Source organism: Squalius cephalus (assembly GCF_949319135.1).
Source record: "Squalius cephalus genome assembly, chromosome: 5".
In the NCBI taxonomy this organism is placed as follows: Eukaryota; Metazoa; Chordata; class Actinopteri; order Cypriniformes; family Leuciscidae; genus Squalius; species Squalius cephalus.
The window spans coordinates 2,690,741-2,714,815 of NC_137126.1; the positions used below are offsets into that span (position 1 = coordinate 2,690,741).

Genomic DNA, 24,075 nt, shown 5'->3' on the forward strand with positions numbered 1-24,075 from the left:
GTTAAATAGACAATCTTCAAAATATCTTATTTTGTGTTCAGCAGAAGAAAGAAACTCATACAGGTTTGGAACAACATGAGGGTGAGTAGGCTAAGAGATGACAGATTTTTACTTTTTTTTTTTTGGTGAACTATCCCTTTAAGTGATGGTGACCAAACAATAATGCATAAACGAATAAGTAAATACATAGGCTAGCTAAGTAGTTTGATAAATTAAATATTTTATATTTTATAATAAAGTCAACAAAATGCCAGTCAACATTTGATTACATCGTTCTCAATGCATGATGGGATATGTAGTTCATTCTGTCAGTAAAGAATGCTCTGCAACCCAGTGTTGTATCCACTGATCTATATAGAATTGACATATGTCATTATATAGATCAGTGTTTGTATCGCTGTCTCTTTTCAACTCGGTTGTCTGTTGAAACTCAAACTCTGTTTCCCTAGTGTCGGCTCAAGGCAGATGGCATAGTTTTAAAAAAATGGTTAAGGTCACACAAGCAAAGAGGGAGAACACACATGTTTGTACAGCCAGATGTTTTATTTTCGGTGGAGAGACACTTCGAAATGCGCTGCTTCATCTCAATATGATTAAGTGTTTTGCAAGAAATGCATCATTTAAAAAGCACAGACCTACTGTAGGCTGTTAGCAATCACTCCAGCCTGGAGTTTCTCTGTGTGCTCAAACACTGAGGCTCTGGATCCACTCTTCTCTGTGTGGTTGCAGACACAACAGCCTCAGACTGCTTTCTGTCCCGCCACACCTCTTCATCCTCCCCCTCCTTTTCCTCATCTTCCTCTTCATATTCCTCTTTCTCCTCTGCTCCTCCTACTTCTCATCCTCCTCCCCCTCCTCTTCATCCTACTCTTCCTCCTCCTCCTACTCCATCTCCTATTCCTCCTTCTTCACCTCCACTTCCTCCTTCTCTTCCTCCTCCTCCTCTTCCCCCTCATCATCCTCCTCTTCCTCCTCCTCTTACTCCACCTCCTATTCCTCCTATTGTCCTCCTCCTCTCTACCTCCTCCTCCTCTTTTTCCTCCTCTTCCTCCTCCTCCTTCTCCACCTCCTATTTGTCCTCCTCCACCTCCACTTCATCCTCCTCCTCCTCCTCCTCCTCCTCCTCCTCCTCCTCCTCCTCCTCCTACTCCACTTCCTCCTCCTTCTTATCCTCCTCTTCCACCTCCCCTTCCTCCGCCTCTTCCTCCTCCTCCACCTCCTATTCCTCCTTCTCCAATTCCTCCTCCTTCTCATCCTCCTCTTCCACCTCCTCTTCCTTCTCCTCTTCCTCCTCCTCCTTCACCACCTCCTATTTGTCCTCCTCCACCTCCACTTCATCCTCCTCCTCCTCCTCCTCCTCCTCCTTCTCCACTTCCTCCTCCTTCTTATCCTCCTCTTCCACCTCCCCTTCCTCCCCTTCCTCCGCCTCTTCCTCCTCCTCCACCTCCTATTCCTCCTTCTCCAATTCCTCCTCCTTCTCATCCTCCTCTTCCACCTCCTCTTCCTTCTCCTCTTCCTCCTCCTCCTTCTCCACCTCCTTCTCCACCTCCACATTTAACGCGCTCGTTAAAATCACAAATGATTTACTCTTAGCTTCTGACCAAGGCTGTATCTCAATACTAGTTTTACTTGATCTTAGTGCTGCGTTCGATACTATAGATCACACAATACTCTTAGATCGACTACAAAATTATACTGGTGTTCAAGGCCAAGCATTAAGCTGGTTCAGATCATACTTATCTGACCGATACCATTTTGTCTATTTAAATGGAGAAAAATCGATCATAACTCCAGTAAACTATGGAGTGCCGCAAGGATCTGTGTTGGGCCCTTTATTATTCTCAATATATATGATGCCACTTGGAAATATTATAAGGAAACATGGAATTAGTTTCCATTGTTATGCTGATGACACTCAAATATATATTTCATCATGGCCGGATGAAAACGCTAAATTATCCAAATTGACAGAGTGTGTTAAAGATATAAAAGATTGGATGACGTGTAATTTTCTTTTATTAAATCCAGACAAGACAGAGGTATTACTTATCGGTTCAAAAAACCACCCACAAAACCTCTCACAATACAACTTTAACATAGTAGGATGTCCTGTTACTTCATCCTCTACAGTAAAAGACCTGGGTGTTATACTAGATTGCAACCTGTTTTTTGAAAATCATATTTCATATGTTACAAAAACAGCCTTTTTCCACCTTAGAAACATTTCTAAGCTACGTAACATGCTATCAGTTTCTGATGCAGAAAAGTTAGCTCTCCCAGTTTAAAACTAGATTAAAGACGCATCTCTTCAGCCAAGCATTCATATAATATTTTTAATCTTACAGTTAAATCCAGTCTCTAGTTCATAAACGCCAGAGGAGAACTGGCCCCCGACTGAGCCTGGGTTCTCCCAAGGTTTTTTTTAATTTTTTCTCCATTAGGTCACCTGATGGAGTTTCAGGTCACCATTAGGTCACTTGATGGAGATTTTCGGTTCCTTGCCACTGTTTCCTTTGGCTTGCTCAGTTGGGGATATTTTGGGCATATTTAATTTTAATTTGATCAATCAATAAATTCCACTAGAAACAAACCTTGTTGTATTATTTTAATTTAATACTGTGAAGCTGCTTTGATACAATCTGTATTGTGAAAAGCGCTATACAAATATACTTGACTTGACTTGACTTGACTCCTACTCCACCCTCACCTCCTCTTCCTCCTCCTTCTCTTCCCCCTCCTCCTCTCCCCATCATCATCCTCCTATTCCTGTTCATCATCCTCCTCTTCCTCCTCCTCTTATTCCACCTACTATTCCTCCTTATCATCCCCCTCCTCTCTACCTCCTCCTCCTCTTCATTTTCCTCCTCCTTCTCCACCTCCTATTTGTCCTCCTCTTCCTCCTCCTCTTCCACCCCCACTTCATCATCCTCTTCCTCCTCCTCCTAATCCAGCTCCTATTCCTCCTTCTCCACTTCCTCCTTCTTCTCATCCTCCTCTTCCTCCTCCACCTCCTATACCTACTCCACCTCCTATTCCTCCTTCTCCACTTCCTCCTCCTTCTCATCCTCATCTTCCTCCTCCACCTCCTATACCTACTCCACCTCCACATCCTCCTTCTCCTCATCCTCTTCCACCTCCACTTCATCATCCTCTTCCTCCTACTCCACCTTCTATTCCTCTTCCTCATCCTCCTCTTCCACCTCCTCTTCCTCCTCCTCCTCTTCCACCTCCACTTCATCCTCCTCTTCCTCCTCCTTCTACTCCAACCTCCTCTTCCTCCTCCTCCTCGTCCTCCTCCTCCTCCTCTACTTCCACCTCCTCTTCACCCTCCTCTTCATCCTCCTCCTCCTACTCCACCTCCTATTCCTCCTCCTCCTCTGCTCCCACCTCCTCTTCCACCTCCTATTTGTCCTCCTCCTCTTCCACCCCCACTTCAACATCTTCTTCCTCCTCCTCCTCCTAATCCAGCTCCTATTCCTCCTTCTCCACTTCCTCCTCCTCATCCTCCTCTTCCTCCTATACCTAATCCACCTCCTATTCCTCCTTCTCCACTTCCTCCTCCTTCTCATCCTCATCTTCCTCATCCACCTCCTATACCTACTCCACCTCCACATCCTCCTTCTCCTCATCCTCTTCCACCTCCACTTCATCATCCTCTTCCTCCTCCTCCTACTCCACCTCCTCTTCCTCTTCCTCATCCTCCTCCTCTTCCACCTCCTATTTGTCCTCCTCCTCTTCCACCCCCACTTCAACATCTTCTTCCTCCTCCTCCTCCTAATCCAGCTCCTATTCCTCCTTCTCCACTTCCTCCTCCTTCTCATCCTCCTCTTCCTCCTATACCTAATCCACCTCCTATTCCTCCTCCTCCTCTTCCACCTCCACTTCATCCTCCTCTTCCTCCTCCTCCTCTTCACCCTCATCTTCCTCCTCCTCCTCCTACTCCACCTCCTATTCCTCCTCCTCCTCCTCCTCCTCCTCTGCTCCCACCTCCTCTTCCACCTCCTATTCCTCCTCCTCCTCCTCCTCCTCCTCTGCTCCCACCTCCTCTTCCTCCTCCTCCTCCTCCTCCTCCTCCTCCTCCTTCTCCTCCTCCTCCTCCTCCTCCTCCTCCTCCTCCTCCTCCTCGTGTTTGCCTGTCATGCTAAAATCCAGCATAATGACTCATTCCATTGCCAGGCACAGTGTGGACGGGAATGTTCAGGGGAATCGTCTGTGGAGCGCAGAGAACAGATGCTATTATTCAGAACTGCACATCTGTTCAGCCATCTCAAGGACGTATCAGCACTCAATTAAGATCTTTCCCCACATAATCACATTGTTTTGTGTCTGCCAAGAGTTCTGCGCACGAACACTGCAAACTAACATGAAAATCAACCCGTGTGCATTTCTACTAGCAGAGACAGTTCATCACAGTTTCCTTCATGATAGATTTCTGATGCAAGCCTATGTATGGTACCCTACTATAAAATGGTATCATTATGCTTATTCATAATGTCCAGATGATCTGGACCAGATCTGTTTGTTTATGCAAAAATTGCAAATGATTTGCATTTGAAACACGTTTGTCTGCCAAATATAAGTAAGGGTTCTACAAATAATGCCTAAAGCCATTCTACTGTCACAAAGATATCATCTGTAGACCCTTGTGATTTGTTGCAAAGTCAGTCTCTTAAAAATATCAGCTAATTTGACCATTTTCACATGGCCAGGTTAGTCCAGGATAGGTTGCCACAATGGACATAATCATAGATGTATACTTCCTTGTGAAAAAAAAGTGTGCTTACTTGTATTGAATGTGCACTTGTAGTGTACTTCAAATTTTATTTACAGAAAATATAACATTAATTAAATGAAAGTGGCTTAAGTGTACTTAAAAAGAGTAGATTTTCATTACTATGTGCTCAAAATCAGAGCCGTTGAATACTCTGAAGTATTGTACTGAGATGCCGAAAACAAGAGACTTTTTTGGAGACAGATTTGTGTGCATGATTGTATCATAGTTTAGTATGGTGTATTTTCTTATATTGCACATTTCTACTGTCACAAGTGCAGCCCAAAGTGCTGTACAACCAAACAAAGACAACACAAACACAACAACATAAAATACTAATATTTACAGTAGTTTTCTCCTTCACACTTAAAAGCCATGATGTGTTAAAGCAATAGTTTATCATCTAATCTCAAATTATTTACTGGCCGGTGTAGAAGAACAAGATCTGAGAGATAAGAGGGAGTGAGACCAATTAAAAATGAAAAAAATATAGTAATTTGGCCTTGAAGTCGATCATGATACTCTGCCAGTATAAACTTACTAAACAGAGACTGAAATCACAATTACAGGAGTGGCCATTTGTACTCTGCATACACTTTATTTAATGAAATAGTCATACAATTTTACACTTTTTGAAAGTAATGAAGTGAATTTGTGAATATATTATCCTTAAAATATATTACAACTTCAGGATATCAAATAATGTATTTTTAAAATATGCTTTCAGTGCATTGTTATAATATCAGTTACCTTAATATAACCAAATATAAATATAAATATATACTTAAATATATATGTGTATATATATGTATTTTGTTAAATACATTTAACAAAAATGTAAAATACAATACATTTTCATTTGATTTCAATTAACATGCACGTTAAGTGTTTAAAAACATTACATTCAGTTTGCACTTTAATCTATTAAAACAATAATATTTCTGTAATACGTATTCTTTTAACTTTTTTCAAAAGGGCTCACATACATTTAAGCTGTTAGAGAAAGTCACACTTACTCCACTTGACAATTTTAGAATCTTAAACCATTTAAAACCAGCATAAATACAAGATTATATTTCCAAGAAGTAGATTTGTTCATGCATCTGTCTTGCTTATCCTTCTGGTCATTTCGACCCACATTTTTTTGAAAAGATGAGTGTTCATCATGTAGACCCTATAGGACTTTTGTCGCACTTGAATCACGAATACACACAAAACAAAAATTAAATGGATTTGAGGAGTTTTGTGGTTGAAATTTTAAAAAGTAACAAATCCTTTCCTCTCGGGTCAATTTGACCCCCTTAGGAATGAATGGAGTGCGAGGAATGCTTCAGTACACATAGAAAACCCTAAAAATGCTCAAAATTCAAACTAGAAATGCTAAAACTTTACCAAAAATTAATTGTATAATGTCTACATGTGTATCTGGAAGCATACTGAAGCGAACTGACTTTAGGATCCAGCGGACCCGCTCATTTGCTCCATATAGAGCTATAAGACCATCAAGTGCACTCAAAAAAATGATTCAAGGCCTTATGACACATTTAAATTGTGTTCACTTTTTTAAAATATATCTAATTAGTAATGAATAATACATATATATATATATATATATATATTTAATAAGTCTAACGTAAAATGTATAAATAGTGGCTAGAGTTATGAAATATCTTGTTATATGATTTATTTCCACAAGAGGTCGGCAAAGATTCCCAATGTAAGATATTTTGAGCTGACTTAAAAGGGTTATGCATGAGATTGTGAATTATTTTGAATTTAAGTTTAAAGAATGTGAGGAATGTGCTTAAATTACTATTTATTTATTATTTATTGATCAAATCTAGTTATTTAAAGGTAAAAAAAAATAAAAAAAAAATCTCCCGAATAAGTGCATTAAAAAATAGAAAAGTATTATTAAAATAAAATCAAATAAGCTTTCTGGACAAAAAATTAAATAAAAAATAAGTATAATTTTAGGGTTTCGGGCCATTTTGACCCGCGAGGGAAAGATGTGTTATGATTATGATTGTTATGATTAACAGGCTCTTTCCTATTGACATCAGTGCAGATCCAGAGTCTCAAATCTCCATACGTCTGGTGCACCAGTGACCTCCTCCTGTCTCTCTCCTCCAGAAGTCACGGATCAGGGTGGCCGGCGCGATCTGAAAGCTGTCCCGTTCATCATCTACCTGTCGGGTCTCCTGAAGACCCAGCTTCTGTCTGATGACCTGGTGTCCGGCGTGGAGATCCGCTGCCAGGAGAAGGGAAGCTGCCCGGACGCCTGTCACCTGTGCAGACAATCGGCCCGCGAGACGCCCAGTCCCACGCCAGTCCTGCTGGAGGTCAGCCGCGTCGTGCCGCTCTACAGCCTGGTGCAGGACAACATCACCAAAGAGGTAACTCAGGGATAGTACAATATATATATATATATATATATATATATATATATATATATGATCAAGGCTTTTACTTTCACTTTCAGGACAACATCACTAAAGAGAGAACTTAGGGATGTATATATATATATATATATATATATATATAAACCAGTCACAAGGGTCAATTTCTTGAAATTGAGACTTATACATCATGTGAAAACTGAATAAATAGGCTTTCCATTGATGTATGGTTTGTTAGGATAGGACAGTATTTAGTCGAGATACAACTATTGAACATCTGGAATCTGAGGGTGCAAAAAAATCGAAACATTGAGAAAATCTCCTTTAAAGTTGTCCATTTATATTCACGATTGTGCTGCATTCACTTACAAAAATACATGTTTTATATATTTACGGTAAGAAATTTACAAAATATCTTCATGGAACATGAACTTTACTTAACATCCTAATGATTTTTGGCATAAAAGAAAAATCTATAATTTTGACCCATACAATGTATTGTTGGATATTGCCACAGATATACCCGTGCGACTCGAGACTGGTGACGTGATCCAGGGTCACATTTGATAGACGACAAACCTGTTGTAAAGGATCTTTACAGGTCACACACATACATAACTATAACTATATATAGAGAGAGAGAAATAACTCAGGGATATATACCTGTATACCTGACGAAGGCTTTCATGCTTATACATCAAGGCTCATATTTGAACCGAATTGGGTTTTCCAGATTGTTTCCACACAAAGTGTATTTTTGAGTTCTTTAGACTAGCGTTCAAAAGTTTGGATATTTTTTATGTTTTTGAAAGGAGTCTATTATGCTCACCAAAGCTGCCAAAAATACAGTAAAACGGGAATATTGTGAAATATTATTACAATTTGAAAATGACTGTTGCCTTTTTAATGTATTTTAAAATGTAATTTATATCCTGTGATCAAAGCTGAATTTTCAGCATCGTTACTCCAGTCTTCAGTGTCACATGATCCTTCAGAAATCACTCTAATATGACTTGAAAAATGACTTGTTATACTCAAGTGACATCATAGCCGCCAAATGGGAAGAGGAATAAGCGAATAAAAATAAAAAAAAGCACGTTTTAACTAAAGTTCATGAATATCATTGTCAACTCAATTCAAATTTATTTATATACTGCTTTTCACAATTTTTTAAAAGCAGCTTTACAGAAAAGCATGATGTTAAAGTTTATAATATATTAATATCTTCATGCCTTATAGACAATTGCATTTAGCAGATTAGAGCAGGAGAAAATATAGTTTTATGATGAAACGAGCAATCAGGCAGTTGAGATTATATATATATATATACACACATATATGAAATTTGGTCCCTAAATAACTACGAATTCCAGCTGGAGGTTTAATGTTCTGCATGTGGAAGGTATAAACATGAATTCCTCAGATATTGTTGTCTTGCTTGATGTTGGCAGTGTAAATAAGTGACGTATTCTGTTGCTCCTGATGTACCAGTAGATGGCAGGAGTGATTTTCATTTCCATCAAGAAGGCTTAGTCTTTCTGGAAGGGTTAAGAACTGAGAAGACTGTGCCAGACAGTGAAAAAGGCATTGAAATATCATAAATGAATATCGTAATAAAAGACTAATAAAAATGTTAACTCATTTCTTGGGCGAATATATATAAATATCTCCTTTGTCCGCATATAAAGAGATTACATTAGAAGCCGTGAGTCACAGACGTAATGAGGATATTAAATTTACTTTCGGAGCAGATTTGCAAAGGCTTTCTTTTCCGCATCATCATCCCTCGTACCGATGACGTCTTGAAAGGCAAGATGCCATTAACCAGAGTCTGTTGTCTAGAGAGTGACTCACGTAATAAATGTCCTGCTTTGGCCCGGTGTGTACCTGACAGGATCGGACCCGCTCCATAACACACATTCCCTCAGCTAATTGCTTCTCACGCTGAAGCCGGTGTGTGTGTGTGTGCATCTGTGTGTGTGTGTGTGTGTCTGTACCTTGCTAATAACAGGAGCGTCAACAATGACGAAAGGCTCTCAATCGATAGCAGACGGTCTCTAGCGGGTATCTGTCGATTGGTAAACTAACAAGAGAGAAAAGCGCAGCCGAGTCGACTGGGAACATGCTCTGAAAACACTGCGAGATTATGAGGATGATATTGATGTCATCGACCCCGGGGACGAGCCAGGACTCCTTGTAGTCGCAGCCTCCTCTCTATTAGAGGAACAGACACAAAGACCTAATGCTCTTCAGACACAATGCATGTTCTTCTGAACCTCAAATGATGCCTGATGGAAGAGGTGGCGATTCGGTCTGCGTTTACATTGACTTGAGAGCCAAACATTGGCATTCCTGCATAATCTGCCCACGGCGCATTGTGGCCTCTGTTTAGGAGTCTCGCTGCTAAAGCACACTTTAACGTATAGCTTTAAGATCTTACAACCTGTTTTTGATGCAACTATCAAATATGAACTTGATATGAACCAGTTTTCACAGGGAAAATATTGTGGATGGAGTTTTATACAGGCCATATTTTTAACTTCTAGGAATCTTGATGTTGTTTTCAGGCTCTAGAACAGGTTTTCCTGATTGAATGTTGATTATTCTCCTCATATTCTCCATTGTTGCGGCTCCTCTCTTCCCAGTCTGTCAGTAACGCTCTGTTTAGTTCCTGTCTCTATGAAGCCCCTCCTTCTGAAAAGCACACTGTGCTCTGATTGGTCTGCTGGAGCAGTGTGTTGTGATTGGTCGAGCGCTTTCAGTGTGTTTGGGAAATGTCCCGCCCCTTACCATAACCGCCAGTTTAACACACTACTAACTAACTCAACCAGGCCCCGCCCCTTTATTCTGCGCATTAATTATTTAAATGAGGAATATTGTGACGTGTTCGTTCCCGGAATAAACTCAAGACTACAATGGAGGCATTTCAGGGAGTTCAGAAACACTGACACTGATATAGAGAAGAACTGGAACTTTGCAGAGCTTTTTCATGCTTATACAGCAACATTACACACTAAAGAAACATGATAGGTCCTGTTTTAAATGTTTTGAGAGCATATTTTAACATGCTTTTGTTGCAATGGTCAGAAGTTATGAACTTTATTCCTTATAGCAATCAAGGCCGTATATATGATGTATATTTTTTTATCATTCTTGCCTGATTGAGTCTCTTTGTAATGGAGGGATATTGGGCTTCAGTTCTGAAATTATTAGTCCATTTCCTTAAAAACACTCCACCGGAAAACAGGTCTGAAAAGGATAAAAAGCGAACTTGCAGAGCTTCTCATATGACAGTTTTGATCCTGTTTTCATCACGATCCCCCTCCTTTCCAATCCAGCTACACACACTCTCACGTACACGCTCATACATTGTCCTTTATATTTTTGTGTAAGTAGGAAACTCATCAGTCATTTTAAGATTAAGGGGGAACTCTTAGGACACAGATAAGAGAAGAAGTTTCCCAGAATATTCCCAGCCGTTTTCTCATACATCTGGCAACACGTTTCTAATGCATCTCTAAGCTGCAGTCAAACATACATCTAACGTCTGCATGAATCAGAAACTCAGCCTATCTATTTTCTATACATGTTATTGCATATGTGTGAATGATTCATACCTGCATATGTTTTTTGACCTTGTTATTTTTAATCAAAATGTCATAACTGGGTCTTCCAGTAAAAGCAACAGACTTCTGTCATAGTCCATTTAAACCCACATTAAAACCCCAGTATAAGCTATGCAATCAATTTTGAAAGCCACGCCCACATCTCAAAATCCAGTTAAAGGGGTGGTTGATTCTGATTTCACTTTTCTAACTTTAATTAGTGTGTAATGTTACTGTTTGAGCATAAACAACATCTGCAAAGTTACGACGCTCAAAGTTCAAAGCAAAGGGAGATATTTGCTTTTAAAGAAATCTCTTTGTAAGGACTACAACAAACGACTGGTAGAGACTACACCACATTCCTCCCGGGTTAGTGACATCACTAACCCTAAAATTTACATAAACCACGCCCCCTGAACACGATTTATAGATTATAAAGACAGAATATGCTAATCAATGACTAGAAGATAACTACACATAAGCTACACAAATTCATCTACTAACCATTCAGAAATGTCCTGTTGCTTCTACATGTTGTCACTTCTTCTTGAGTCTCTCCATCATTGTCTGAATCCGGTTTGAACATAAACGGCTAAAAGTTTTTTAAAATTTCAGTGCATGTGTGTGTGAGTGCAAGCTCTTGTAGCTCCGCCCCCTGTGCCGGGAGCAGCAGCTCATTTGCATTTAAAGGAACAGACACAAAACGGTGTGTTTTTGCTCACCCTCAAAAAGTGACAATTTTAACATGCTATATAAAAATATCTGTGTGGTATTTTGAGCTGAAACTTCACATACACACTCTGGGGACATCAGAAACTTATTTTACATCTTGTGAAAAGGGCATTATACCACCCCTTTAACGACCAACGCATTGAACCCCAAGTCTCCGCCATGCATTTCTTTCTCTCTCTCTCTCTTTTGAAAAGCTGTTACACTAAGATGTATGTCACAATGTTTGTCACTACTTCTGTTTCATCATGACTTTAATCCTGAGCCATACTTTTATGCAAGAATCCTCATCTGAATTATGTTCTGACAAAAGCATGCACTGCATTCTCAGCATTGCCACTAGGGGCGCTACAGTAAAGTGTACAGCAGGGGTGTCCAATCCTGCTCCTGGAGGACCACTGTCCTGTAGAGTTTGGCTCCAACTTGCCCCAACACTTTAACATGCCTAATAAGACCTTGATTAACTGGTTCAGGTGTGATTAACTGGGGTTGGGGATGAACTCTACAGGACAGTGGCTCTCCAGGAGCAGGATTGGACACCCCTGGTGTAAAGTGTGTTTCTGTCGGGTCAACCAGAGTACTGCACTCATGACCACATGTTTCTGGTCTTAGTTATGCATGTTTAATTCATCTTGCATACAGTAGTAGTGGCCAAAAGTCATGTCCGGCCTCTTTACCCTTTATCCAAATGTTATTAAAAATGTGTTAAAGATTTTGTAAGGATATTACATAGTTGCACTTGCAATCAATGACATGATGTCATTTTTGGCCAGACTGTCATACAAAGAAATGATGAAAACATGCAAAAACAAGAGAGAACCAACAATGTTTTTTTTTTTTCACTGCAAAATAAAGCCTGTAGCTGTAAAAAATAAAAAACTCGCAATTCTGACTTTATAACACGCAATTCTGACTTTATAACACACAATTCTGACTTTATAACACGCAATTCTGACTTTATAACACACAATTCTGACTTTATAACACGCAATTGCGACTTTATTTCACGCAATTGCGACTTTATATCATGCAATTCTGACTTTATAACACAAAATTGTGACTTTATATCACGCAATTCTGAGATAAAAAGTCAATTACGAGAAAAAAATGTGCAATTACATTTTTTTGTTTTTATTCTGTGGTGGAAACATCCTTCCATAGATAAATACCTTAACCAAGTTTAGTGATTTGATCTTACCTCATATTTATACTATTTCCCTTATATTTAGATGGCGTAATTGAACTTGTAGGGTAATTAAAAATTTATATCTGGAATGCAAGACATTTTTTAATCATCTGAAACATCCTGCAACTAATATTACAAAGCAACTTGTATAATGAAATTACCATCAAGCACACAAACGTGTAAAGCGCACACATTTAGATTCATGCCGAATAAGAGAGGTAATAAAATGCAACTTATCTGGGTTTTTTTTTTCCTCTCAGCAATGCAATTTTGTCCCTGTGTGACTTATTGTTAGGTGCGACTCGTTTATCTGGAAATGTGATATTTAAAGTCCCTTTGTGATTTCCAAATGCATGCTGAACGATCTTTTCTGTTTCACTCGAATATACATCACAATGAAGACTGTCACTACTGACGTTATGCATTGCGAACTTAAGTCTTCATTGCAGAAAAACATTTTAGCAGATTAATTTTTATAAATCACTTTAACTCTGGTTAAAGTTGAATTGGATGCTACAGTATAACACTGACCGATATAAATGAGGTTGAGATTAAGCATCAGTCTGCATCAACGGAGGCTTGTCAAACAAAGTCATCTGTCACAACAGCAAAACAGCAAGAGTGTTTTCCTCCCAAACTGTCTGACATCATACTAACTCACACTGCCAAGCATCTTTTATTTGCCCTCCAAAATTGAGCTTACACTTTTTCTTTTTCAGCTCTGCAAAACCTTCAAAAAAAGCAATTCCCCCGAAATCGAAGGACTCAACAGGCGAAGTGTTGTGTTTGGTGTGTGTTGAAGATAGTCTTCGCTGTGATTGAGTATATGGCTGCTTATTGGAGTAAAACTGCTCAGCCAGGGAATTGCCGTCTGCACATTCAAAGCTGTGCAACCAATCCGATCACGGTGCAATCTTCGTTCACCGTAGAAGAAAACGACAGATGCCATCCTTACAGTCGGTATTAAACCCTATAGGCAAGATGCTGACTAAAATCAATTTTCCAGGGAATGCTATACCCATGGATTTTGCTGGCCATTTAGGTTGATAGAGAAAGCAAATCAAATCAGCTTATAGGATCACTTGCTGCTTTCCAACGATGTGCACTTTTATTTGCATTCTTCGTGTCCCCTTCTGAACCCCGGATTCAATCGAAGCCACAGCTCCTTTCCTGGAAGATGGTTATAGGCGTTCCTAGAAACAGGGACATTTCCTTCACTGCATTAGGCCGAATGATCGGAATGACCTGTTTGCTGAGGTTTTGGGTCATCGGATGAGTCAATTCCTCGGGCCAGCTGGCTAATGTTTGCACATATCAGACGCTGATTGGGGACAGTAATAGGGTGAGCTCAGATGAGTTACAACAGATAATGGCATTTAGACGTCGTGATTGTCTTGTCATTGAGAATGAGGTCTAGAGAGCTAAGAAGTTTTGGGTCATCGACAGTTTCAGAAAAGAAAGCAGTTTCTGGCCTCGAAATGTTTTTTGTTTACTGCGGCACAGCACTTTTGTCTTATCTGTAAAGTCTTCGGAAACCTTGGTATTGATCTTTATATGACTGATCCAGGCAGGTTCTGATTAAGGCGCTGATATACTTTTCAAGCTAAATCGAAGAACGAACTGGTTGTACGTCATTTCGAAACTAAATCAGGGCAAAACAAAGTTCATTTGGAGTTTGTTTCAGGAGTTCGAAACAGTTCCGGCTACGACTGGTAAACGCCTCTGTACTACCATTGGTCCGTGGTGATGATGTAATAGGTGGGCGTGGCTCTGAGGCTCCGCCTTCTTTGAGGTGGAAATCTTCTCTGGTTTATTTCTTCCGTTCAGTCCGTCGAGCTAAGAAGTTTTGTGGAACTCAGTTTCAGAAAAGAAAGCAGTTTCTGGCCTTGAAATGGTTTTTGTTTACTGCGGCACAGCACTTTTGTCTTATCTGTAAAGTCTTCGGAAACCTTGGTATTGATCTTTATATGACTGATCCAGGCAGGTTCTGATTAAGGCGCTGATGTACTTTTCAAGCTAAATCAAGGAACGAACTGGTTAGACGTCATTTAGAAACTAAATCAGGGCAAAACGAAGTTCATTTGGAGTTTCAGGAGTTCGAAACAGTTCCGGCTACGACTGGTAAATGCCTCTGTACTACCATTGGTCCGTGGTGATGATGTCATAGGTGGGCGTGGCTCTGAGGCTCCGCCTTCTTTGAGGTGGAAACCTTCTCAAGTTCATTTCTTCTGTTCAGTCCGTCGAGATCAGACGCGAGTTAAAACATGAACACACTGGAGAGATGCTGACATTTTAATTCTAATTGAAAATGACACTGACACAGTTTTGTCATGTTTAATACTGTAAAGCGGCTTGCTTTAAAGCAATCTATTGTGTAAATAAATGTGATGTGAATTGACTGGAGAACCAGTTTGCAGAGCTGGTGCAAACAAATCCACATCACTGTGATCAGACGCTTCTTAACTGCTGTTTTCTCACCGCTGTCTTTTTTGTTGTGTGTTCATTTTGTTATTGAGGGGAAAAAAACGCAGCTCATTTTTACATATGTAAATCTCAGTAGTGTGGTTCACTAAAAGTATCCCACAGCTCAGGTATTCTGGACTTTATTTTTTACTTTGCGGTGAGGTCTTTAGGGTTCCCCTTCACACACCCTCTCTGTCTGACCTCCATAAGATCCCCGCTCATTACACACACACAGACACACACACACACACACACACACAGACACACACACACACACACACACACACACACACACACACACACACACACACGTGCCTAATTACCCTCCCTGTTTACTCAGTTGAAACTGGCTTAGGTTACTCTGCATACATAAACATAGCCATAATCGTTTTGTCTATTTTTCACATGTGCAGTTGAGCAGTCAAGCGTGCTTTTTCTAGGAAACCGCTGGTGGTAAATGTGTGTGTGCACGTCTGCGGCTCTCCGTTTGTCCACGAGCGGGGCTGCGCTCATCGGCATTGATATTTCATGTTGCACTTTTCTGATCATCTGTTTCCCATTTGCAGGAACTTTTTTAACCCTTTTCGCAATTTGCCGAATGCCACTCTAATGGGCATATTTGCTAAACCTTTTAGCGGCACTTTCATAGTGTTGGCTGGGAATGCCTGATTTGACATGAAGGGCAGATCCTTCACGTAAACCATCAAGATGTGCCCTTCCTGCACCTCCAAATATATGTTTAACTAGTTGTATGGGCTGTGGGTTTGTCAAACTGTTGTTTTCATGGGAAAGTTTTCTCATTTGATCGCTGGTTTCTCTCAAAGATCCTTCCTTCCTCAAGGGTTGCTTCCAGTATATTGTCTCGTGCATCATTGCAAGAAAAGGTGTGTGTACAGTATACCTGTACAGTAGTGGCAAAAAGTGATGTCTGGCCTCGGAAAATTAACATCTTTACCCTTTATTCAAAAATAATTAAAAATGTGTCAAAGATTTGTTCGTGTTAGTTCACAGTCAATCAACAAAAGTAAACAAATGCAAAATCATTTTATTTCAAAATAAATAAATACAAATATTAGTAAATGTTGAAAATTACCATTGACCCAGCTTAATAAATGCTGTAAAATTGCCGTATTTGTTAGTTCATGTTAACTAATGTAAACTAATGAAACCTTATTGGGTTACACTTTATTTTGATTGTCCACTTTAGACATTCTACTAACTATAAGTAACTACATGTCAACTTATTCCACTAACACTAACCTTAACCAAACAGTCTACTAATACTCTAATGAGAGCTACTTTACATGTAGTATCAAATCATTATTGACTTATAGTAAGTAGATTGTGTAAAGTGGACTATCAAAATAAAGTGTAACCCCTTATTGTAAAGTGTTACCATTATTTTAACTTGTTTGAGTGTGTTTTTTGTCCATAAAATTCCAAATAAAAAGAGTAAACAGTAGATTATCCCAATATAGTGTATGACATGGTGAGAGAGTTTCCAGTAAAAACAGCTGTATCGTGATATTTACTGTTTCTGTGATTTTGCTCACTCTCGCACTTCTCCATTCACTCTCTGCTGGACTTCCACGACTCGGTGTCTCTGCCAGGCATCTTTCATGAGAGTCATTACAGCGCAATGGATTGCAGTCTTTCCCCTCCGTCTCTCGGCCGCTGTAATAACGTCTCATTCATCAAGGCCGTTTAAAGAGAGTTGCCTGTGCGTAAATAAGGGGAGGTCTGGCAGTCAGAAACCTGCTGATGCTCTCAGAGAGATGTGTGTCTTCCTCATCACTGTCTCTCAGAGAGATGTGTGTCTTCCTCATCACCGTCTACTGGAGATAGACAATGTGAAAAATACCTGTACGGTGACAATGTGTTCGATTTTGAGGGATACATGCAACCTATAACCGTGCATTTCATAGTGTTAATATACCAAGCCTACTTGAACTACCAAAATATGATGTTTACCTTAAAATATACTGACATCCCCTAATAATATTACATTGTTTAAATGAATAATTTTGTAGCTAACTGTGCGATTTGTATATGCACATTTCTGAAATACATAACTTGGACAGTTTCCTCTGATAACAGATCACTCTGAATTGTAATGTGGACTCATGCATTTCCAGTAAAGCTGCTTTGAAGCGATGTGTATTGTGAAAAGCGCTATACAAATAAATGTGAATTGAATTCAATAATACAGGTGCTATCAGAGTTCACCGTTAGCTGCCTGTCCATGAAACAAAGCCAATATTTGTATATAGACGGTGCAAAATTAATGCACTAAATGAATGTAATAAACATTACATAACAGAAAATGTAACACAAAAAATCTTAATGCACATAATAATAAAAAAAATTCAATAAAATATGCATGTATATTATGTGTCGCACAGGGACTTCTGGCAATTTTTAACTTTGTTTCAACTGTGATTACCATTCTACTACCTAACATATCAGTCTACTAATATAATACTCTAATAAGAGTTAGTTTACATGTAGTTACAAATTAATGAGAGTTAGTTGACTTATTTGCTACTAGTTAGTAGAATGTCTAGTGGACTCTCGAAATAAAGTGTGACCCCTTGTTAAAGTGTTTCCATTATTTTAAAGGAGAACTCCGGTCAATTTTAACATTGAGCTCATTTTTTTGTAAATTTGGAGTGCTGTCAATACAGAGAACAACGACAAAAATCGGTGTTGCCTACACCGTGTTATCCTCTTTTTAAAATGTGCACCCTGTTGACTTCAATGGGGCAAGTTTTAAACCTGCTATTTAAGCCTGTATTTACATCCTGTTTTCGGTCGAAGTCCACAGTAGTCGATTGTCGAGTTCACGCACATAGGTTTAGTTACCTATTATCACGCGCGTGAACTCGACAATCGACTACTTTGGACTTCGACCGAAAACAGGATGTAAATACAGGCTTAAATAGCAGGTTTAAAACTTGCCCCATTGAAGTCAACAGGGTGCAAATTTTAAAAAGAGGATAACCGATTTTTGTCGTTGTTCTCTGTATTGACAGCACTCCAAATTTATTAAAAAATGAGCTCAATGTTAAAATTGACCGGAGTTCTCCTTTAACTGGTTTGAGTGTTTTCTTTGTTGTTGTTGTTTTTGTCCATAAAATTCCAAATTCTACTCGATTCTACTTAGTTATTTTTCATGCTGTAAAAAAAAACAAAAACATTATATATTGATATATATATATATATATATATATATATATATATATATATATATATATATAGATAGATATATAGATATATATATATAGATATATAGATATATAGATATATATATATATATATATATATATATATTGCTTCTCTGCCCCTTGCTTGTCTTATTATTGCCCCTGAGATGGAGTCTCTTGACATTCACACGTGGGCTGACCTTTTTTGGTGCAGTTTCCAATTAAATCCTGACAGGTTCTTGTCTGTACAAAGCGCCCCGAGTTGCCCTCAGCCTGCCGAACTTCACAGAGATACACCACTTCTCAAGTGGAGGTGGCAGAGTGTGTTGTTGGCGACCGGTCTGACTCATCGACTGCGCCGGAAGGACGTTTGCTCCCCGAGATAATTGCATTTCTCTCACCTGTGCCATTTATTTTGCAGGCCTTCAAAAGTGCCACGATGAGCTCATACTGGTGTGCGGGGAAGGGTGATGTCATCGAGAACTGGTGCCGCTGCGACCTGACTGCGCTTGGCAAAGACGGGCTGCCCAACTGCAGTCCCCTGCGCCGGCCCGTGTGAGTAACCCCGACCCGGCACTCCGTGAGCCTCTTTATTCATTCATGGATTCATCCTCGACCGTCGATGAGACAAATGATGCTGACAAATGTGTGCCTCATCTTCACTGCCAAATTCAAAGGCAATCATTTCATGACATGCTGAGTCACATATAAAATATACACTACTGTTCAGATGTTGTTGTTTTGGTGACTCTTTGTTAAGATTAGTTACATGCACTAAAAATGAAAGATAATTCTAAATAGTTAATGTTCATTTCACCCTTTGCTAATGCATTATTAAAATCAGTAGTTGTGTAATTTAATGCACAATGAACAGTTTTTTTTTGTTTTTGTTTTTTTTAACTAACGTTAACAAATATTAATAAAAATGCATCTCATTGTTAGTTGATTTGTGCATTTTAATAATGTTTACTATCTTATTGTAAAGTTTTTTTACAATAGATTTGTGTAAATATTTGTTTATATTTTTAAATAGATTTTTTAAATATTTTTTGAAAGAAGTCTCAACAAGGCTGCATTTATTTGATGGAAAAATACAGTAAAAACACAAAAGTGAAATATTATTAAAATGACTGTTTTCAATGTGGATATATCTTAAAATGTACTTTATCCCAGTGATCAAAGCTGAAGTTACAGCATCATTACTCCAGTCTTCAGGGTCACATGATCCTTCAGAAATCACTCTAAGATGATGATTTGATGCTCAAGAAACATTTATCAGTATTATCAATGTTGGAAACAGATACGCTGCTTCATTTATTTATTTTTTATTTTTTGTGGATACAGTTTTTTCAAGATTCTTTGATGAGAAGAACAGCACTTATTTCAAATAGAAATATTCTGTAACATTATAAATGTTTTTTCTGTCTCTTTTGATCAATTTAATGCATCTTTCCTTAATACAAAAATATAAAAAATAGTTTAAAAAAAAAAAAGCGTTTGAAAGGTAGTATACAAAAAAATGATATAAAATGCATTTTGTGATCCAGACACTCCACATTCGTGAATGAAATAAACATTTATATATTTTTTTTTTTTTTTTTACTAACCGGCCCGCAAGATCCGAACTGCTCCATACTAGTTACTTTCAGCACAGATTGAGTTGTCTGAAACGAGGGCAGAAAGGCTGTGCAAGGTCACAACTCATTCTTAGTGAATTCCCCGAGGTGTCTTAAGTGTCCTGCCTTCCTTTTAAAACTATGTCTACAATGCCTTAAAATGCTGCATCCTCAAACCAGATTCACACTGTACCATTTTGGTCGCGAAATTAGATTTCTCTGATCTTAAGCCAATATCTAAAGTCTTTGATCGCCAGTTAGACATGTTCACCGATGGCCGATTTACGACAAATTTGACCTCAGACAAATTTCAGAAGATTCGACGCACCGTTTTTAACACGTCTTGACTGCCATACAGTCTGACATTAATTGCACCTGAGACCTTACATCATCATGATATCATGCAGGGATCATGTTCATACAGTCTGACAAGCAGCTGTCATAAAGGAAATGATAAATCGTACAGTGTGAACCCGGCTTTAGGCCAGTTCATCAAATCCTACGGTAACACTTTATTTTGATGGTCCCTTTTGAACATTCTGTGGACTATAAGTAACTTTGCATCTAAATGTCAACTAACTCTCAGTAGAGTTGCTAACATTTTATTGTGATGCTCCTCCAACAGACATTATACTGACTATAAGTAACTTTGCAAGTACATGTCAAGTTACTAACTCTAACCCGAACCCTTCCAGTCTCCCTAATACTCTACTAACACTCTTTAGTTAGCAGACATGTAGGTGTAACTTTACTTAAAGTCAACCTAATTTGTTAAAGTGATCATCAAAATAAAGTGAAACCAATCCTACTAGCATGCACATAATGCTGTATCGTCTTCATTTCTCAGACTGAGACTGGCTCCACACCTGGAACCGTCCAGTATGATGGTGGCGCTGGAATGGGTCGATGTGGAGCCCCTGATTGGCTACAAGGTTTCGGATTACATCATTCAACACAAGCGAGTCGAGGACCCGTCAGAGGCGGAAATATACACAGGTAAACTCGCAGGTTTATGAACAGTATCACAGAGGAGGACATAAAATCTGCACAATTTTATTCTGCAAAACACATAAAATGCAAGGGGAACTACTCTACCTGTCAACATTTAATTTAGATTTGTTTAATGCTTTTGAAAGAAGTCTTTTCTGTTCAACAAGGCCTGTATATTTGGTCAAAAATACATGTAATATTGTAATATGTTTTTACAATTCAAAATACCCGTTTTCGATTGTAATATATTATAAAATGTAATTTATTCTTGTGATCAAAGCTGAATTTTCAGCATCATTACTCCAGTCAGTGTCACATGATCCTTCAGAAATCACTCTATGATGATTTGATGCTCAAGAAACATTTTTTATTATTATCAATGTTGAAAACAGTTGTGCTGTTTTTTTCAGGATTCTTTGATGAATAGAAACTTCAATGAACAGAAGTTATTAGAAACGGAAACATTTTGTAACATTATAAATGTCTCAATACTGTCACTTCTGATCAGTTGAATGCATCCTTGCAGGATAAAAGTATGAATAATTTTAATAAGTAATTCATATTATTTAATTGTACTTTTTTTTTTTTTTTTACTGAAACTTTTGAACCGTATTGCAGTTTTCAGAAAAATATTACACTTTTGACCGGTAGTGTAGATCAGTGTATTAATGTGAATAATACGTTTATTTTCCTGGCATCATGTGTTTTTCTACTCAACCTGACAACCTTTTCCCCCTTAATTTTCACGACTATTTTTGGCCTAATGGACTTTGTCCAATCTTACGAGATGCTTCCAATAATTTCGATGTGAATTAACCGTTCCTATGTCTGTGATCAATTTAGAAATCTAATTTCCCAGTGCTGGGAAATTGCAGTTCAGTCAGGGTTTTTACAATGATGTTGTTCTCCTCGTATTGCCTGCGGTCGAGTCTGAATACATAACCGATTGTCTTGTTGATCTGGTCAAATCTTGTTAAGCTTCAATGGCACTACGACTCCAGGGTTACATGACCGGGTGACTAACAGTGTGTGTGACAGTCAGAGCTCAGGTAAAAGGAATCTAATAAAAGAGGAGGTTTAGTCATTCACCAATCAGTCTAGCAGAAGGACGAGTGCTGATGAGTGAAGGCAGGAGATGAAGGAGAGACTGGCAGATTGTGTGACGTCTCTCGCTCTGATCCAGGACAGGATTACACCCTCCAGGAGTCTGAAACACTGACCGACACTCGCAAAAACCCAAGCGTCAAGCGTCACTATTAAGACACCTACCGCTATAGGTGTTGCTCTATCGACGGGCTAGGAACTCAATTGCGTCATATCAAGACATTTACATGCGTTTGTAAAAGTTGTACTGTTTTTTCTATATATGAATGAAGACTTCAGATGCAAAAGCCTCTAAGTGCCATCTTAAATTTTCTTCTAGAATGATCTTTTTTTTTTATCAAGCTTATATGCAGAGGTGGACAGTAACAAAGTACATTTACTTGAGTACTGTACTTAAGTACACTTTTTGAGTATCTGTACTTTACTTGAGTATTATTTTCTCTGGAAACCTTTTACTTTAACTTCACTACATTTGAAAGACAAATATCTTACTTTTTATTCACTACATTTGTGTCAAGGTCCTTGAGTAGAAAGTAGTAACATCAGTCAGGGGTTGCATTTTGGTTGGAAATGAAAGTCGGGTTGACGTCAGAAACCGACATTGGATTTTGGTTGGAACGTCTGTCCAACATTGGAGATTAATGTCAATCTGATGTTGGATTCTGACATCAACCTGATTTTCATTTTCAGCGTTGGGTTTGGTCTCCTAAATTCAAATCTTGTCATTGTTTTGGAGCACACTAGCTTATAGATAACAGTAAGGCTAACACATTCATACTAAAAGCCAAAAAAGACTTTAAATAGGGCACTCTTTGAGGGAACAGCCATTTGGGTGTTCGAAACCATTGTGGATGTTATTTAGTGACTTATTCAATCTCATATTCAATCCCACTATACTGGAACTGTGTTCTAGAAATAAATGTGATATTGATATGAGGGTAGGAAGGCAGGCATATATTCAGAGGCATAAGGTACTGCAAGTATTACACACAACAATGCAACAATAATAAAACAATGCATTGACATTTACTTTTTACTTTTGATACTTAAGTACTTTTAAAAACAAGTACTTCTGTACTTTTACTTAAGTAAGAATCGGTCTTTTACTTGTAACGGAGTAATATTTGACCAGTAGTATCTGTACTTTCACTCAAGTAAGGAAGTTGTGTACTTTGTCCACCTCTGCTTATATGTTTATGTTCAGTTATTTCACTTTAATGGCAATGAAAAAAATTACCTATTAATTGTCATTAAAGTGAATGACATTGTGAATGCTCATTTTTGAAGAAAATTTCAGATGGCTCTTAGAGGCTTTTGCATCTGAAGTCTTCATATATATTTGCTTTCATATATATATATATATATATATATATATATATATATTTTTTTTTTTTTTTTTTTTTTTTTTTTTTTTTGCTTTCATAGATAGCTTTATTATTATCCTTTATTTAACCAGGAGAATCACATTGAGATATTATGATACTGATATATCATAAAGTTTCACAAAAAAAAAAAAAAAAATCACAAAATGACAATACCACAGTTTACACATTCAAAATTAATTAAATAAAACAATAAGGAGAAACAATTGCAAGTGTCTTTTAAAACAATGTGCAAGAGACATTTAAAAGTGCTCAAGGTTGGAAGTGCATCTAAATTTAGTACATTTTGCAATTAATTTCAAGCCCAAGGAGCATAAAATGAAAAATGCACATTTACCAGATTCTGACAATATCATTAAAACTTGTAGCTGAATATGAGAACCAGACAGAGAGTGATAATTAGTTGTATAATAAATTAGAAGATTTGAAATATACTGTAGGAGGGTAATTTACCTAAAAGAGCCTTTGCAATAAATAAGTAGATATGTATGTAATGTAACTTTAAGTGTATGTAACTTTCTCCTTTGATGTAAAGATAGCCAAGCTAAAGATTCATATAAAATGGGATGATGCGTCCGTGACTCTGTGCCAGAAACAAAGTGTAAACCCTCAAGATACACAGAGTCT

At 38.3% G+C, this 24,075-nt stretch overlaps 1 protein-coding gene across 1 annotated transcript in view; it reads left to right on the forward strand.

The window, feature by feature from the left end:
* The window catches only part of astn2 (astrotactin 2), a 479,465-nt gene that overhangs the window by 411,141 nt on the left and 44,249 nt on the right, over positions 1–24,075 (forward strand). The window contains exons 17-19 of the mRNA XM_079872092.1: positions 6,905–7,167; positions 18,778–18,911; positions 20,820–20,968. Coding sequence (XP_079728218.1) covers positions 6,905–7,167; positions 18,778–18,911; positions 20,820–20,968 — 546 coding nt within the window. The remainder of the gene's footprint in view (positions 1–6,904; positions 7,168–18,777; positions 18,912–20,819; positions 20,969–24,075) is intronic.